The sequence below is a fragment of the Scyliorhinus torazame genome, chromosome 18 (genome assembly GCF_047496885.1).
Source record: "Scyliorhinus torazame isolate Kashiwa2021f chromosome 18, sScyTor2.1, whole genome shotgun sequence".
In the NCBI taxonomy this organism is placed as follows: domain Eukaryota; kingdom Metazoa; phylum Chordata; class Chondrichthyes; order Carcharhiniformes; family Scyliorhinidae; genus Scyliorhinus; species Scyliorhinus torazame.
Window position 1 is genome coordinate 156270357 of NC_092724.1, and position 19542 is coordinate 156289898.

General features: G+C 43.4%; 1 protein-coding gene across 6 annotated transcripts in view; it reads right to left on the reverse strand.

Moving 5' to 3' along the window:
* smurf2 (SMAD specific E3 ubiquitin protein ligase 2) overlaps nucleotides 1–19542 on the reverse strand; it is a 277742-nt gene that overhangs the window by 8461 nt on the left and 249739 nt on the right. For all 6 annotated transcript variants that reach the window (XM_072483705.1, XM_072483706.1, XM_072483704.1 and 3 more), the window contains 5 exons: nucleotides 15308–15515; nucleotides 13227–13330; nucleotides 9295–9409; nucleotides 6874–7052; nucleotides 1039–1176 (listed from right to left, as the gene is read on the reverse strand). In XM_072483705.1, coding sequence (XP_072339806.1) covers nucleotides 1039–1176; nucleotides 6874–7052; nucleotides 9295–9409; nucleotides 13227–13330; nucleotides 15308–15515 — 744 coding nt within the window. The remainder of the gene's footprint in view (nucleotides 1–1038; nucleotides 1177–6873; nucleotides 7053–9294; nucleotides 9410–13226; nucleotides 13331–15307; nucleotides 15516–19542) is intronic.

Here is a 19542-nt window from a genome sequence, read left to right on the forward strand (position 1 = left end):
AGCTCAAGATTTCATATTTAGGGCACATCGTGCAACATGGTCAGACGGCTCCACGAGATGTAACATTACAGGCCATTTGGGATTTTCCAGAATCTATAACAAGAGGTTATGATTTCTGGGAATGAGTGGATTTTGTTATAAGCTCATGCCAAACTTTAGCAGTGTGGTTGCACCACTTGAAGAACAAGAAATGTAACCGTACGGTGGGCAGCCAAATGTATTCCAACATTTAAAAACCATGTTGACAACAGCACCAGTGTTAACCACACCAGATTATGGCAGTTTAAACTGGCTGCGGATGTTAGTGGCACGAATCTGGAGGCTGTGGTGCTTCGTTCAGAGTTATATAATATTGCATGTTGTTTGGGGAAAAGGGGAGTTTCAGAGTTAAGGAAACGCAGGTAGTTGGGAACATAGGGGTAACTTCATGAGATAGTGTGTGTGTGTGTATATATATATATATATATATATATATATATAGCCATTCATCTAGTTAAATGTACCTTGCAGTGTATTAGAGTTCTTCTCGTCATGTTTTCCTTGTAAATTAGTAAATATTCTTTATTAATTGATCACAAAACTGTTCCTTCCTAATTTGCATATCCCAGTAGACCAAATTGAAAATATACACCACTAAGAACTGGTGTTCCAAATTGTCCTTCTGAGTTTTGGGATACCCTCGCATTTATCGGCAGGGTTCTTAACACTGGACACAGGCTAAAACCCCTTGGGCTGTATGTTTAACATGTAATGAAAACTGTAAATACAGTAAACACAATTGCAAATGCAGTGAGAAACATAGAGTGTTGGAAGAGACAGATTTGGTATGCACCTGATGTAATGCCAACTTCGAATGGTCATGTAACATACTGGATTCAAGTACATTTTTGAAAAACAATCATCGCCTTCTCGGCTCACAAATAAACAACAGACACTCGGAATAAGTAGTAAACAGACTGTTTTGCTAATTAGATTAAAGTTTTATAAGTAGAGCCACACAAGAGCAATAAGCTGAACAGATTGATTTTTTGCCCTTACCGAACATACTCTTTCTTGGTCTCCTCTGTTACAGGAATGCTTTTCCCATTTGGTTTCAGTTCATGTTGAATAATTTCCCCATAGGCATTGTGCTCCACACAGAATGTGTGGTCTAAGACACCTGTGATGTCATTTTCACTGCATAGGAGAAAAATAAAACTCTGCTCACGCAAACTATTCATCGCCCAAAGGATACATACTTTTTGTCTAGTACAGGTTGTGCGTAATCAGGTGATAAAGAGATAAAGTTTTCCAGATGGAAAAATCTATCATACTCTCCTGAATAGCTGACGCATCCCGTGTTTCAACTTTATAAATAGTATGAGTTTGCCAACAGTTCACCCTAAATATCGGAAGTCAGGCAGCGCAGTGGTAGCACTGCTGCCTCACAGCGCCGAGGTCCCAGGTTCGATCCCGGCTCTGGGTCACTGTCCGTGTGGAGTTTGCACATTCTCCCCGTGTTCGCGTGGGTTTCGCCCCCACAACCCAAAGATGTGCAGGGTAGGTGGATTGGCCACGTTAAATTGCCCCTTAATTGGAAAAAATGAATTGGGTACTCTAAATTAAAAAATATATATTATATATATATATATATATATATATATATATAAATAATTGGCAGTCAGAATGAGACCATAAACATGACCTAATGGGGAATAGGATTTGTGGAAAATTTTGTTCGAAGAAACCTTTTTCCAAAATCCTTCAGTGTTTTTAGAATGAGTGGAGATAGCTCAAACCTATAAGGCACATAACGCAATTACTATTGTTTCTTATTTTGCAACAATGCAAATTTAAGTGTTTGGGGGGGGGGGGGGGGGGGGGGAGAGCCATTATGCAACATAACAGATTTTCTAGCCCCATCCAAAGCAATTGGAAAGGCAGTGGTGTAGTGGCATTGTCACTGGACTAGGAATCCAGAGACCCAGGGGAATGCTCTCGGGCAGTTGGTGGAATTTGAATTCAATCAAAATCTGGAATTAAAAGTCTAATGATGGCCGTGAAACCATTGCCGATTGTCGTAAAAAACCCATCAGGTTCACTAATGCCCTTCAGGGAAGGAAATCTGCCACCCTTACTCGGTCTGGCCCACCTGTGACTCCAGACCCCAGCAATGTGGTTGACCCTTAAATGCCCTCAGGGATGGACAATAAATGCCAGCCCAGCCTGCGATGCCCACATCCCATGATAGAGATGCCATACTGCTAGCTAAAACACAGGTTTCAACTGACAGATTTCTAAAAGTTTAAAACCCTGCTACAATAAAAATATGCTATAGCTCTTATTTTGTACTATTAAGTAGCACTATATTTTTAAAAAATCATTGAAAAGACACATAGAAAATTAACAAAAAAACCTTACAAATGACAAAATTTGATTAAAAAAAACAGATAACACATGTTCAAACACTGAATATTTGGAGAGTACTATTATGGAAAATGATTCTAGTTGTGAGGCAGTAATTTGGAACAATTTAAATATACAGAATAGAATATGACACAAAATAAGTTAGTATTCTATACATAATTGGAAACTGTCATGATGTTTTTGGGCTTTCTTTATATTTTTCTTTAATTCTCGATAGAACAAGGGCAGCACGGTGGCACAATGGTTAGCACTGCTGTCTCACGACGGCGAGGTCCCTGGAACGATCACGGCTCTGGGTCACTGACCGTGCGGAGTTTGCACATTCCCCTCGTGTTTGCGTGGGTTTCTCCCCCACAACCCAAAAGATGTGCAGGGTAGATGGATTGGCAACGCTAAATTGCCCCTTAATTGGAAAAAATGAGTTGGCCACTCTAAATTTTTTTTTTTTAAATTCTAGACAGAACCAGAGAATTCCGACAGTGCAGCAGGCCATTCAGCCCATCGAGTTTACACTGACCCTCTGAAAGCACATCCAGGTACACCCCCCCCCCCCCCGCCCTATCCCATTAACCCCACCTAACCTGCACATCTTTGGACACTAAAGAGCAATTTAGCATGTCCAGTCCACCTAACCGGCACACATCCTTTGACTGTGGGAAGAAACCCACGCAGACACTGAGAGAAAGTACAAACTCCACAGTCACTCAAAGCCAGAATTGAACCTGGCTACCTGCTTCTGTGAGGCAGCAGTGCTAACCACCATGCCACTCCTACTTTCGACAGCAGAGATCTTTTGATTTATTGTGTTTTGGACAACTTTAATCAGTAATCCCCGATGTTTCAGAGAGGATATTTACTTTCCCCAGTGAGTAAAACTTGGAGCATGCCTGGCTAATTGACAGTGAACCCTTTCCATGTTGTTACAGCCACTAGCTTTGTTTAATATCTTCAAAAGGTCCTCATGAACTCTGAAAGGCAGCAGGATACAATACTAGACTCTGTTTTGGATGTTAACTGCCAGATACATTAATTAAATACCAACAGAAGATGCAAACAATTGCAGTAACGTCACAGAGATTTTTACAGCCGTTAACTTTAGATGGTTCCTTGCTTTAATAGAAAATAAACACTTTACATCTATTATGCCAAAATAAATGACTAGGCAGTTTCATAGGTAAGTGTTCTTTAATCTGCTATCAGCAACTATGGATGTTATCTGGCCTTCAAAGATTTGTTATATTCACTGATTTGGGGGAAAAAAAAAACATGATGATGATTATCTCCAACATAGTGATGAGGACCGAGTGCTGCCAACCAAAAATATATAGAGCAACTAATCAGACAAGATGCTTGTTTTTGAATTGAATGACTTTGTTCCTCCCTTGGAAAATTACCCAACGACAACTATGCTAATTGTTGCAGTAGTGTACCAAGTTAGACAGGCTGAGGATTTTGCGGATTGAAACTTGGTTAAACATTTTATGCACAATGCCAAAATTAAGTAGTCAATAGCACACTTGGGTAAAAGTGCTATATTATCACATCATCGTTCATGCACTTTCAAGAACTGGATAACATCGAACATTAGTTTTGGAGGGTGGGGGAGGAAACGGTGTGTGTTGATGGTGACTATGGGCGATTCCTGATTCCTTTACATCATTTGTTTATGTGAACATGCGGGCTAATGTTTGGGGTTTGGTGGGAGGGTGGAATAGTTATTGAAATGGGAATTGACATATTTGTTACTGATTATTGTTTGTTGTTGGTGGGTGTAAATTTGGGAGAAAATGTGAAAAAGGAGAATGAAATTTAAAAAAAATTTTTAACTGGGAGGAGGAGCTGGGAGGGGAGGTGGGGGCCGAGACGTGGGTGGAGACCTTGCGGACAGTGAACGTGTCCTGGTCATGCGCAAGGGTAAGCCTCATCCAGTTTAAAGTGGTGCATCGGGTTCATATGACGGTGGCAAGGATAGGTAGGTTCTTTGCGGGGGTAGAGGATAGGTGTGGGCGATGCGCAGGGGGGGGGGGGGCACGAATCATGTCCACATGTTCTGGGCGTGTCCGAGGCTGAGGAGGTTCTGGCAGGGGTTCACGGATGTGAAGTTCGAGGTGCTGGATGTGGAGGTGGTCCCGGGTCCAAGGGTGGTAATATTTGGGGTGTCGGAAGACCTGGGAGTGCAGGGAGGGCGAGAGAGGCCGATGCTTTGATCTTTGCCTCCCCAATAGCCCAGAGACAGATTTTGCTGGGATGGAGGGACTCTGAGCCGCCAAAGGTGGGAATGTGGGTGAGCGACCTGGCAGAATTCCTGAGGCTGGAAAAGATTAAGTTCATTTTGCGAAAGTCGGCAAAGAGGTTCACCCAGAGGTGGAAGCCGTTTATCGATTTCTTTATGGAGGGTTGAGGGTCAGCAAGGGGGGTGGGGTTGGGGGGTAAAATGGGGGAGATGGGATGTGAGGAGGGGTTGGAGGGAGGGGGGTAAAATGGGAAAGGCGGGATGTAAGGTGGGGTTTGCGGAGGGAGGGTGTAAAATGGGGAAGGCGGGATGTGAGGTGGTGTTGGGGGGGAGGGGGTAAATGGGGAAGGCGGGATGTGAGGTGGGGTTGGGGGTAAAATGGGAAGGCGGAATGTGAGGTGGGGTTTGGGGGGGAAGGTGGGATGTGAGGTGGGGTTGGGGGGGGGAAGGGGGTAAATGGGGAAGGCGGGATGTGAGGTGGGGTTGGGGGGAGCGCGGGTAAATGGGGAAGGCGGGATGTGAGGTGGGGTTGGGGGGAGCGCGGGTAAATGGGGAAGGCGGGATGTGAGGTGGGGTTGGGGGGAGCGCGGGTAAATGGGGAAGGCGGGATGTGAGGAGGGGTTGGGGGGGGGGGGAAGGGGTAAAATGGGGAAGGCGGGATGTGAGGTGGGGTTTGGGGAGGGAGGGGCTAAATGGGGAAGGCGGGACGTGGGGTTTGGGGGGGAAGGGGGTAAATGGGGAAGATGGGATGTGAGTGGTGGTTGGGGGGGGGAGAAGGGGGTAAATGGGGAAGGCGGGATGTGAGGAGGGGTTGGGGGGGAAGGGGGTAAATGGGGAAGGCGGGATGTGAGGTGGGGTTGGGGGGGGGGAAGGGGGTAAATGGGGAAGACGGGATGTGAGGTGGGGTTTGGGGAGAGAGGGGGTAAATGGGGAAGGCGGGATGTGAGGTGGGGTTTGGGGAGGGAGGGGGTAAATGGGGAAGGTGGGATGTGAGGAGGGGTTGGGGGAAGGGGGTAAAATGGGGAAGACGGGACGTGAGGAGGGGTTGGGGGGGAAGGTGGGATGTGAGGTGGGGTTGGGGGGGGGAAGGGGGTAAATGGGGAAGGCGGGATGTGAGGTGGGGTTGGGGGGAGCGCAGGTAAATGGGGAAGGCGGGATGTGAGGTGGGGTTGGGGGGAGCGCGGGTAAATGGGGAAGGCGGGATGTGAGGAGGGGTTGGGGGGGGGTAGGGGTAAAATGGGGAAGGCGGGATGTGAGGTGGGGTTTGGGGAGGGAGGGGCTAAATGGGGAAGGCAGGACGTGGGATTGGGGGGGAAGGGGGTAAATGGGGAAGATGGGATGTGAGTGGTGGTTGGGGGGGGGGAAGGGGGTAAATGGGGAAGGCGGGATGTGAGGAGGGGTTGGGGGGGAAGGGGGTAAATGGGGAAGGCGGGATGTGAGGTGGGGTTGGGGGGGGAGGGGGTAAATGGGGAAGACGGGATGTGAGGTGGGGTTTGGGGAGAGAGGGGGTAAATGGGGAAGGCGGGATGTGAGGTGGGGTTTGGGGAGGGAGGGGGTAAATGGAGAGGCGGGATGTGAGGTGGGGTTGGGGGGCAGGGGGGGTGTGGATGGTTCTCTATTTTTAATATTAACTTTGAGTACCCAATTCTTTTTCTTCCAATATTGGCAATTTAGCGCGGCCAATCCACCTATCTGCACATCTTTAGGTTGTGGGGGTGAGACCCACGCAGACATGGGGAGAATGTGCAAACTCCTCACAGACAGTGACCCAGGGCCGGGATCGAACCCGGATCCTTGGTGTCGTGAGGCAGCAGTGCTAAACACAGCCACCGTGCCGCCTGGGGTGTGGTTGTTTCTAGAGTTGTTTTGTTCTTCTGATTTTTTTGTGTATCTGTGAAAATGCCTGGAATAAAATATTTTCTAAAAATAAAAATTAGCACACCATCCTACTGTACAGGAAATTCTCAAACAGGCATTCTAGGACACACATTCGTGTCCACAATTGCTCCATCAGCACGTAAGTTGAAGATGGTGTGTGTAAACCCACAGGTTTCAAAACATCCAGCTTTGTCTGTGCACATTTCCCTAAGTGAGTCTTAAAATAATCTCTATCCCATTGCACGCTTTTTTTTTTAAGCTAATTTAACTTACGAAATTTAAAATGGAGTTACTGAAATTGTTCTCCACATGGATAGAGTTAAGCATCGTATGGGGTAAAGTAGCAGCATACATACAGGATCCAGACTAAGCTGTTGTGTAGATCTGGGTCCACAGACTCCATGTCATCCAGTGTGATTGACTTTCCCAGCAGCTGTTTATAGAAGGGGAGGGTGAAGCCCCCATCGATGTAGTGCCCATGAAACACTGCCATCCCCATAATCCGACCAACAAAATGGAAATAAGACAAGTGCTCCTAGTTTGAAAGAAAGGAAAATGAAGACTGTTATTTGGTACTAAACAATCATTTGTCCTCAATTAACATTTTGTCGGGATTCTTTACCAGATAGATGAATCATCAATAAATTATACCAAAAACAAGGAATTGTTGGTTATGCTTTAATCCTTTTCATTTGTAACTTTGTTTAAAAATGAAGTGTTGAGTCCAGAGTTCATATTAAGAATGTAGGTAGGTCTTTTCACCATCGCATTTTCCAAGAGGCATCTGTCTCACTGCATTATTTATTACACTTGGGTCCAGCCATTCTCAGATTTCAACAAGAAACTAACATTTACAAAGTACTTTTTTTATCTGTACATTATGAATATTCAAAAGCACAGTTAGAAAAGCAAAAGTGGCACAGTGGTTAGCACTGCTGCCTCACAGCCCCGAGGTCCCAGGTTCAATCCCGGCTCTGGGTCACTGTCCGTGTGGAATTTACACATTCTCCCCAGTTTGCGGGGTTTTCGCCCCCACAACCCAAAGAGGTGCAGGGTAGGTGAATAGGCCACGCTAAATTGCCCCTTAATTGAAAAAAAAATGAATTGGGTACTCTAAAAAAATTTTTTAAAGAAGCTTTGCAGATGTTGAAGGCAGAAAACATGCTCATATTTTAGAAACTAAAATAAATAATGCTCGAAAGATTAAAGAACAATGTAATGTGCATCTCTGAAGAGCGCTCCACTCATTTTTAAATACAGAAATTGTGGTATGAAATACAAAAATATAAATTTCATTTTAAAGAACAAACTGGTGTTATCCTGGTTGAGGTGGCAACTTCAAATGGTAGGCAAAGCTCGTGACATTTAGAAACTCCAGCAACATGTCAAGAATGGGCTCAGACAAACTAGTTTTATCAATGTTGCCTATTTTCTGTCTTCAAATTTGTACGGTAATTGACAAGGGTTATTTGGTAGCGTTGGGATTGAAACTCTCCAAAGTATAAAGGCATTTTCTCTGGGGTTGCAACTGGAAAGCTAACAATGAGTTTTGTGGATTTAATCCTCAATCCTTAAATCTGAGACTAGCACATCAGGTCGTGAATTGGACATTCTGAATTCTTCCGGTGTACCCGAACAGGCGCCGGAGTGTGGCTACTAGGGGATTTTCACAGTAACTTCATTGCGGTGTTAATGTAAGCCTACTTGTGACAATAATAAAGATTATTTATTATAAGTATTTCAATAGCTTTTCACCATATGAACCAACTGGGAGACTCCATTCATTTTTGAGCAACCAATCTCCAGCTGAATGCTGGAAGGGTTTGAAAATCTGAACTTGCCCAAAGTCCAAGGAAGGTTTAAACTTTCTTAACTATTTAAAATTGTTCAATGAACTAATTCCATGTCAAGTTCAAGTGCACCGCTCACAACCCCTGAACAACTTTGTTATTTTTCCCACCTCTTTGGGTTTTCTGCACCAAAGATCATTCCCCAAATTTGCACCCCATCAATGCTCCACAAGGGCTGATCCAGGCAAACTTTGGTTTAAGCTGCTGCTCACTCATGCAGACACATCTGTTCTTTTGTTATAGACACATTTATTTGGTTGAATGTAGTCTCCTATTACCCTTTATATTCCGATATAACTACCATTCTACTTGACATGTGCAATGGCACTATAATCACCTACCATGGAAAAAAAAAAACTTATTTTATTAACCAGCTACCTTAATAAAATAAGAACTATTCTCAGCATGCGGCAAATTTAAAGACATACTTTCATTCATGCATAGTTCTCCCACTTCAAGAGCTTAAATTTTAGGCCGACTATACACAGATAATTCAACAAATGAACAGAAAACTCAACTTTTAAAAACAAGCTTATGAATTACTACACAGTTACAGCTATATATATTAAATCCAATAAACGACCAGTGTTCATCCCTCATATCTCATTATAGTCACATTTTAAAATATCATCTCTCACTGGAAGTTCTCATTCAACTTTTGTCCATCAACAGTCAATTACTCAACCAGAGTAGTTTATTAAAAGCCATAACACGTGCACATACAGATCTGTGGGTTTTCATCATTAATCCAGCCCCCCCTGCTTCCACTTTCTCAGGTTAATCCCATTGGACTTCTTGCAGTAATTAGTTACAGGGCATCTGGCCTACAGGTTATTTGCCTTATTTTACTATGAAATAACAAACCACCACTACAAAAACTATGTAGTGCAGTGGGAGAGCTATCAATTAAGAGGAGACTGTGCTTACAGGATTGACCGCAGAATCTGGGTTGATCTGTAATGTGTAAATGTCATCTCTGGAGTACTGGAACAGTCCGTAATATGGGTTCAACATTTCATGGGACAAAAGATAGAGCCATTCCCTGCAAGAAAGAAAGTGGACACCTTTTTATTCAATATTCATAGCTATTCAGTGGCGGTTCTCTAACAGTTAGAGGATATCACAGAATTTACAGTGCAGAAGGAGGCCATTCAGACAAGGATTTATAGAGTAAACAAAGATAATCAAGTCTGCACTGGCCCTGAGAAAGAGCACCCTACTTAAAGTCCACGCCTCCACCCTATCCCTGTAACCCCACCTAACTTTTTAGACACTAAAGAGCAATTTAGTAAGTCCAATCCACCTAACCTGCACATCTTTGGACTGTGGGAGGAATCTTCGGAGCACCCGGAGGAAACCCACGCACACACGGGGAGAAAGCGCAAACTCCACACAGACAGTAACCCGAGGCCGGAATTGAACCCGGAACTTGAGCTGTGATGCAGCAGTGCTAACCACTGTGCGGCCCCATATGCTGCTTTGCAAAGACAAGAGCATGCCATGCACAATATATTCTTCTGTTGTTAATGTGTAGGTGTGCGCATTCCTTTAAAGCTACAAGGTGCAAATACTCTGCAATGCTAAAACCAATCTGAGGTCAGTTACAGGTCAGAGCATTTTCTTTACCCTTTTTAAAACACTTCAAGTCACCTCGGCTTAGATAAAATTCAATCTACAAACTGGTGCGAGACAAGGCTGTTTGATGTCACCATTCCTATCTTTGCTTGCGATTGGTTGGATTTTGAGGCAAACAACAATAGACAGAAGAAATGGCACACAAATGGACCCTTCACACAACAGCTGGAAGATATAGACTTTGCGGATGACTTGGCTTTATTATCCCCAAACCACATACATATGCAAGATAATACCGGTCACCTGACGTAAATATCGGCCAAAGTTGGCCTTAACATCAATATAGAGAAAATAAAGATATTGCAAATAAATATGAGGAATAACTCCTCCATTAAGATAACGAACACCGAGCTGGATGAAGTAACGTCTTTTACATATCTGGGTCCTGTAGTAAGTGCTACCAGTGAGACAGACAAGGATTTATTGGGAAGGCAGGAACAGCATTCATCACTCTCACCAACATCTGGAAATCAAGACAGACAAGGAAATAGGGCAGTGCGGTGGCGCAGTGGATTAGCACTGCTGCCTCACGCTGCCGAGGTCCCAGTTTCGTTCCTGGCTCTGGGTCCGTGTGGAGTTTGTACATTCTCCCAGTGTTTGAAGGAGCAACGCTCCGAAAGCTGGTGATTCCAAACAAACCTGTTGGTGTTGTAAGACTTCTTACTGTGCCCACACCAGTCCAACGCCAGCATCTCCACATTAGGGTATGGGAGACGACAAGACCCAATGGTCCTCCAAGTCAAAAGGCGAAAGTGGAACTGTATAGGCCATACTTTGAGGAAGCCATGGGACAACTATACACAGCAAGCTCTCACATGGAACCGGCAAGGAAAGAGAAAGTAAGGCAGACCAAGAAAACATGGATGCAGGATACAGAAAAGGAGGGGAGTGCAGAGGGCTATACATGGCAACAACTGTAGATTTTAGCCCACGGCAGGATTAGATGGAGAGAATTTGTTCGCGGCCTATGCTCCATCAAGGAGTGAAAAGGCTAAGAAGGCAGTGGCTCAGATGAAGCAGAATTTAAATGCTAAATGGCTGGAGAAGAAAGTAGGAAGTGGTTGATCAGTTTCCACTGCCGATCTGTAATTGGCAGAATAAATTGCTTCAGCAGAAACATTTTCAGGCCGTATAAAATGCCCTTCAGTCATCACAATTATTTTCAGAACTGAAAGAGAAAATCTCTACAGAGCAAAGACGGGTCCGTGGAGAGGTGCAGATAGTATGACCCATTCAGTGAAGGCAATCAATATAACCAGTAGCCAGCAGCTTCCTTGTTTAGTCATGAATCAAGGACTGAACCAGGCATCACACTTACTACCACGTCAATCTGGAAAGCTTTGACATTTGACTTGTTGATAACTCACAACAATTCAGAAGTCTGTCAAATGGCAGCATTGCGCCCAAACCAAAATAGATGGTGGAAAAAAGGAGGCAGCAATAAAAATTACCAAAAATGTTTTTGATTTAAAAAGACAGTTAACATTTTACAGTTTAATACTAATGTCCAATGTTAATATAACAGTTATAAAGCAATTGTTAATTCTTGGGTATTTTTTTAAAATAAACTAATCTCCCTCCCTCACCACCCACCAAGTGTGAAAGTGCTTGAGCTAAAATAATAGTCAGCCAGTCCAAGGAAACACCAATCTCACCCATGGAGCAGCTGACAGTCATGGGGTTATGAATCCCCCATTTGCGAAGTGGAAAAGCCTGCCCATTGATTGAGGCACTAAAGTTGATGTGTTCAGAATTCCAGAAGGGGGGGGGGGCGAGAAAGAATTGAACTAAAAGAGGTAAGGCAAAGCAGAAAGAAAATAAATGACAAGCTTTGTAAATGGCTCAGCTGGTTACGGCAGCAAGTTCCCTGGTTCGATCCCAAGTCCGTGCTGAGTTAGCAAGTCCCGGCTGGGGTTCAGTAAAAGCAATAGGATTCAGTCTCCCGAGAGGTACGAGGTCAGGAAAAAACAGCATCAGGTGCAGCTATAGTACCTCCACAAACAATCAGCCTGCCAATGCTCACCCTTAACTCATGCATTAAAAACGGCAACAAGGAATCAGCACTTTCAGAAGGAAACAATTGGCAGAATGAAATGAGGGACAAAAAATAAAATGAAAGATAGGCTTCATTCCATATTATTGTCACAGCTTCCATGTGGTTGGGTTTGGGTTTGGTAAATTTCTATTTTGTCCAGGAAAGTATCCACAAGGTGGTGCTGCACACAGGCCGATTTAAGACAGAACTGTGATCGCAGAACTAGTGTTTAACTGGGAGAAGAAACAATACAAATATTAATGTTATTAATTATCTATAACGGTACTCAATTTACTTGGTGTTTATGACCATTTTTAAATAAACATTTGCCTCAAGTCTCCTTCAGCACATTTAAAAATAAATTTGAAGAAATGTAATTATCAGCTGCAGTTACTGACACTTACAGATAATCAATTGCACAGTCTTAAGGTTTTGAAGTATACAATACAAACTAGTCGTGGGGCAAGGGTTGGTGCATTAGTTTGTCTCTCAAGTTCCCCAAATGGTAAATTCTGGATCTCTGTCTGCCTTGCCTATTCAAAGGTCAGTGAGTGAGTCGCTGGGGCAAAATCCTGGGACTCCCTCCCTAACAGCACAGTGGGTGCACCTACACCTCAAGTGCTGCAGCGGATCAAGAAGGCAACTCACCACGACCTTCTGAAGGGCAACTAGGGGTGGGCAATAAATGCTGGCCTAACCAGCGATGTCCACATCCCGTAAATGAATTTAAAAACATTTTAAATTTAGTAATTTTAGCTCAAAGGGGAAAGTCTGGAGAGAAAGTCACCTCGTACAGCTATTGGGCATTTTAATGAGTTGTTACAGTAGCATTGGTCAATTCCCTTCTATCGAAAAAGGAACCTACACAGCTTGGTAGCAGTGGAAAGAGGGACAAAGTAAAATGGTATTCTACATGCACTGGATTACATCACTAAGGGGCAGCACGGTGGTGCAGTGGTTAGTACTGCTGCCTCACGGCGCTGAGGACTCAGGTTCAATTCCGGCCCCGGGTTCAATACCGGCACCGAGTCACTGTTTGTGTGGAGTTGCATATTCTCCCCATGTTTGCATGGGTTGCATCCCCACAACCCAAAAATGTGCAGGGTAGGTGGATTGGCCATGCTAAATTTCCCCTTAACTGGAAAAAGGAATGAATTGGGTACTCTAATTTTTTTTAAAAATGACTTACCTAGCAACACCCCCATAATCTAATCCCTCTTCACCACGGAATTTTACCATTAGCCGTTTCCATAAATCTTTCGGTCTCATCTTCATTACTTGTCTGTAAGACTCCTAGAAACATAATATTTATCTATCCATTAGTTAAAACAGGTCTAGAATATTAACCAAACAATTGACGTACTAGAAATGTAAGATCCCATTCAAGTGTTAAAGAACTATGTACGATTCCCACTTCCCATTCCAAAAACACACCACTTCCCATAAAAGCACGCAGGCAGCAATCCAATCCATATTGTGTTCTATAAACTACAACACACAACAGCTCCCCGAGGAGCTTTCTGAATGTGCGCCCCTGTGATGTTAGTCTCAAAAAGATTAGTTGTCACTGTTATCCATTCAAAGTATTCCAGTGGTAATAAAATACTCCACGGAACCTGCACAAGAAGGAAGAAGTCCTTCATGAAAAGAGTTGGAACTCTGCTCCCTCCCTGGTGACTGCTCAGTGTCATACTGAATCAGTGTGGTGGCTCTCGGACCTTTGTTCAATCACAATCAGATTGCTATCGTCTTTTGAACCAAAGATCAGAAAACAAAGGGTGGTGCAGTGGTTAGCACTGCTGCTTCACGGTGCCGATGCCCCGGGTTCGATCCTGGCCCTGGGTCGCTATCCGTGTGCAGTTTGCACATTCTCCCCGTGTTTGCGTGGGTTCCACCCCCACAACCCAAAAAGATGTGCAGGGTAGGTGGATTGGCCACGCTAAATTGCCCCTAATTGGAAAAAAAAATTATTGGGTACTCAAATTTTATAAAACAAAAGGAAAACAAATACACAAACAAAACATAAATAAACTCTTTTGCCGAATAATCTGTACAAATAAATGCAATTTAGAAACAGAACAGTATAAATGAGAACTCCAGGCAATGAAAGTACAATGTGGAAGCTAGGCACACTTTTACCGACAGGGACTCGGGATAGTTGGAATGCAAATCGCTGCCATCACACACTTGGTCACAACACTGTAAAGTAGTCATCTTAATGCGAAGAACCAACAAATACAAAACACAATTCATGGAATAAAAACAGAAAATGCTGGATAAACTTAGCAGGTCTGGCAGCATCTGTGGAGAGAGAAATAGAGTTAACGTTCCGAGTCTGTATGACCTTTTGACAGAACTGGAAAGGGGTAGAAATGTGATGAATTATATACCTGGGAGAGAGGAGTGGGGCAGAATGAAAAGTCAGTGACGGGTAGAAGCTAAAAAGGGATTGACAAAGATGTCATGGGCTTGGGACAAAGTGGCAGCCAATGGTGCCATTAGGGACTGGAGTGTTAATAGTGGGAAAGGTAGGATAGCAGAATGTGTTAATAGGAGAACAGAAATCAATGTTCAATGGCAGCAAAACTGAACAACAAGGGGACAGTGACCATGTGGGGGAGAAATTCAAGATGGGGGTGGGGGGAGTTCACAGTCAAAAGTTGTTGAACTCAATGTTGAGTTCAGAAGGTTGTAACGTGCCTGATGGAAGGTCATAGAATCAGTACAATGCAGGAGAAGGCCATTTGGCCCATCAAGTCTGGACTGACCCTCTGAAAGGGTACCCTACCTAGGGTCAAGCCCCCACCCTAGAAATCCAAGCTGCTCTGGATCTATTTTTGAATAATCAAAATGTCTACTTTTAAAGGGTTCAGTTGCTTAGCAATCGTACAACAGTACTGCTGTAACAGAGAAACATATCCAGAAGAGAGAATAAAGATTGTTCAGGCCTTGAATATCTGAATAAGGTGTCTGCCATGCAAGATCTTTGCTTGGGTCAACCACCAAGAATATTGATTAATAAAGATCACCTGCAGAGGCACTGAATTGGAAGGAATACTCATTACACTGCTATTTGCAGGCTGACTGACAATAATTTCAGCATCAGGTTCTTGATTTGATCATTTATATCCTGTAAATAACAAGAGTCCTGGAATTTCTGAAAACATTTAAAGTTACGAATCATACCATGGCAGAACAATTAATTAACAATCAGCTGCTTTGTTTTGCGTCTGCAAAGAAGAAAATAAAGGATCAACCTCTATTCTATACCTCAAATATCTCTTCCCTAGAAACCTCAATGCGACAGTGACCAGCCTGCGGCTGCTGCTGCGAGAGTTCTTGCCTCAGGATCTTGAGCTTCTGGACCAGGTCTCGCTTATACCGTGGCACGGTCAAGCATTCAGCATCATCTGGCAGGAGGATCGGAGGTGCTGGTGGCGGTTGCTGCTGCTGTTGCTCTTTCAGGTGGTTCTGACGGCTGGATGGAGAATCAGAAGCAGGAGGAAGGAGAACACAAACAGTTTAAAGCTGATCTAAACACTGTACATCAGCACAGATTACAAATGTTAGCCCAGTAGAAATTATAATTTGCATTAGGCATTTTTCCCAACAGAAATCTTTGCATAATTGGAGTAATTAGTTCAACATTAAAAAATGAATTATACCTTCAAAATTGTCTCTACAAAAACACATGATAATCTTTATTATTGTCACAATTTGGCTTACATTACCACTGCAATGAAGTTACTGTGAAAATCCCCTAGTCGCCACAATCTGACGCCTGTTCGGGTACACTGGGGGAGAATTTAGAATGTCCAATTCACCTGACAGCACGTCTTTCGGGACTGGAGGGGAAAAACCGGAGCACCCGGAGGAAACCCACGCAGACACGGGGAGAAAGCACAGACTCCGCAGACAGTGACCCTAGCCGGGAATCGAACCTGGGACCCTGGCGCCGTGAAGCATCAGTGCTAACAACTGTGCCACCGTACCGAACAGTATTACCATTTATTGCAGTTTAAAATTGATGATTTTATTGTGGTCTGTTCACGGATAATATTAGAATATATATTTGAAGAGAGGTATGCTTGCTGTTAACAAAGGATTCTTCTTCAGATGCAAAATGATTTTAATTTTAAAAATGGACAAACTAATTGTGCAAACTTTTTAAATTTACTATTTTCTCCAAGTTTCTAGTATGTCAACAGTTTTAGACAAAATGATTCAAATACGATACGAAGAGATTAATAAAAATGAGTGATTCTTTTTAAACCAAAACAAAAAATACTCAGGCAGCATCTGTAAAGAATCCAAACTATGTTGATGTTTCAGGCAGAGCCATTCATTAGATGATGATTTTGAAAGGGAGGGGAACAGTACCAGAGAAGATGAAGTCATTTATGATGTCAGTTAGCTTGGGGGCCAGGAAGGGGAGATGAGCGGTCAATAATTTTGTAGGAATGGAGTCAAGGAACAGACGGTGGGTCACACAAACAAGACAAGCTTAGATACAGCACAAGGAAAGATGAGAGAAAAACGTAGGCCAAGGGTGGTTTTCACCAATTCACTTACACGTTTGGGTATTTATTTATTCGGTATGGGTATAGATAGTGTCAGGTGGCTGTTGCCACAGAGGGGGTACCAAAGATAATATGTCTTTTCCTCACCCATTAGCCAGTTGCATAGATGTTTTATCAGGAAATATTGGATGCCGATAATGAGACCTGGGTCAGGATTTTACGATTCCCTTCCAATGGGTTTGAACGGTGGCACAGTGGTTAGCACTGCTGCTTCACAGCGTCTGGGAACCCAGGTTCAATTCCGGCCTCGGGTGACTGCCTGTGTGGAGTCTGCACGTTCTCCCAGTGTCTGCGTGGGTTTCCTCCGGGTGCTCCGGTTTCCTTCCACAGTTCAAAGATATGCAGGTTAGGTGGATTTGCCATGATAAATTGCCCCATTCGTGTCCAAAAGGTCGGGTGGGGTTACTGGGATAGGGTCGGGTCTGAGCCTAGGCAGGGTACTCTTTCAACGAGTGGTGCAGACTCGATGGGCCGAATGGCCTCCCTCAGCACTGTAGAGATTCTATGATAGTGCCATGATATATAGATTCTGTGATAATATGAGGGGGCTTGTTAAATCCAGGAGGGCCACCTGGTCACCACTTGCCAATCTGCCCTGACCCCACTGCAATTATACCAGCAGCAGGAGTACCATCAGCAAGGCTGCCCGCCAAGGGGCCAATTGAAGTCCTCAAGTGGACAATTAACACCAACTTAAGCACTTAACCTGCCACCACTGGGATTAACCAGCAGTGGAAGACAACCACACCAAACCTCCAGTCCAGTAAGTTTTCTGCTGCGCCACCCTCATTAATGGGAGAGCCCCCCTCCCCACAAGGTGCTACCTTCTTCCATGGCCTCTCACATCCCAGATCCTCACCAGGGACAAACATTTGGCCACACCCTGTGACACATAACCAAAGTGATAGAGAGCTGCCAGCCTCTGATTGGCTGGCAGAGGCGAGAGTCTCTAATTCAGAAGGGCAGAAGTCCAACCTCAAGTCTATCAAAAGCCAACTGACCGTTAAATGGCAGCAGAGCAACTGGTGTTCCTCTCAGTTGGTGTTCTCCAGACATTTTAGCTGGGCTTTGGGAGGGGATGGGGGGGGGGGGGTCCAGCATTTGCCCCTTGAAGTAGGAACAAAGAGCTGCCATAGCACTATACCAGTTTCATATCAGATGGTGCATTTACCAAATCAGTTATTGGAAGATATGGGCTATTTTAAAAGCCAATACATCAAAAAGTTAAGCATATCTGCCTTTTGGTTTTCTCGCTCTCTTAAAATGCATTTGTGCGTGGTGAATAGGAGAAACACAAAAGGAATTGGGAGAGGAAGAAAGATGACGATTTCCTACATTACAACAGTGACTACATTTCAAAAGAAATCCATTGGTTGTGAAGTGTGTTTTGGAGGCGGAGGTTGTGAAAAGCGTATACTTGGCAAGTTCTTTCTTTTAGGGAGAGAGAAACAAAACAGAAATTTCTCCCCTAAACCCCCGTGAATGACACTAGAGGGAGATTAAACTGGCACATATTAAGAATATTTTCCATATTTGCACCATTATTATAAAGCAGGGTTGACAGCAATTCTCTGAACTTCACAGCAGGGATCCTGATGCAGAGCAATATGAGGATCCAAGACTGAAGGAAAAACACATTTTAAACAGTCTTCTGCCAAATCGGAACTCTTCTTCAGCCTGATCCATAATCTAATTTATGCAGCAGCTGCATGAGAAAAAACACTTTCATAGACTAAACAGAGCCATTCTAAAAGCAATGTTAATACTGAACTGCTGATTCTTGCTTCCACCTACTATCAAGACGAAAAAAGATCTCAAATTTACGAGTAGCATTTCAAAATATAACACCATGCCAATCGTTACACCTTTGATCTAAGTTCAGTACCATAACATGTTCCAAGGAACTGATTGACACGAGGTTATTGCTTACAAAATGCTGTTTGTGTTAGCAACCTGGCTGGGACACCATCCCTGGCTGGCTGACCACAGGAATGAGGGAATTTTTCAGTACTACCCACTGGCAATAAAACTAAAAAAATCTTGGCAATATTTGCAGACTTCTGCAGCTCGGAAACAGATGGCTTTTCAGGTACTTTTGGTTCGTTGTTTTAACGCTAAGTTCTGAATAACTAGAATTTGAAGAGCAATTAAGTTTCATGTCCATTACCCATTGCTTAGTTATTTAAAACACTTTTTGAAAATTAAAAAAAATTATTTCAAGCGGGTCATTCCCGCTCGTTTAATGAAAATCATTTTTGTGCTGCAAATGAGTTGTTAAAACAGGAATTAATATCTACAGAAAATGTGAAATGGGGAGTCAAGTCGAATTCAAGTGAAAGCTGATCAATTATTGAAAATAAATTTCAATTAAAATCTTGGGGAAAACTTTAGTATTTCTTGAGAACCAATGTTTTAAAATGTTTTCAGGAAGATAAAATTTGCATTCACATTTGCACAACTGTGGTAGCACCTTGAGGTCCATCTTCTTCAGAACACTAAATCAGTGAAACTGATCTGTTGGGGCTAATTAGATCATTTTAAGTTTCTTCCAAGTATTTGTTAGGCGTTACCAAATTCTCTGTACAGAACACAGGGTGAAAAACATCACAAAAATTGGAAATACACTTCTCCTTACAAAGTAGTTATCCTGGTTGTTCTCTGGTCTTTTGCTTCTTTCAGGGTCATAGGCACAGACAAACTCAAAGCAACTTCCCTTTCCTCCAGTTGCTTTTAATGCAAGCAAGATTTGCTATTTTTGGATGATCTTGCATCTCGGTTACATGGCCACACTCTATTGCTAATGAGCCAGACCTCTACTGGCAGCAGCATAGGTCTTGCCATGTGGATATTCATGATAGGACTCACCTACTCAGCTGAACAATCTCAACATTTTTGCAAGATCCACAATCCTTGCAACTATGAAAG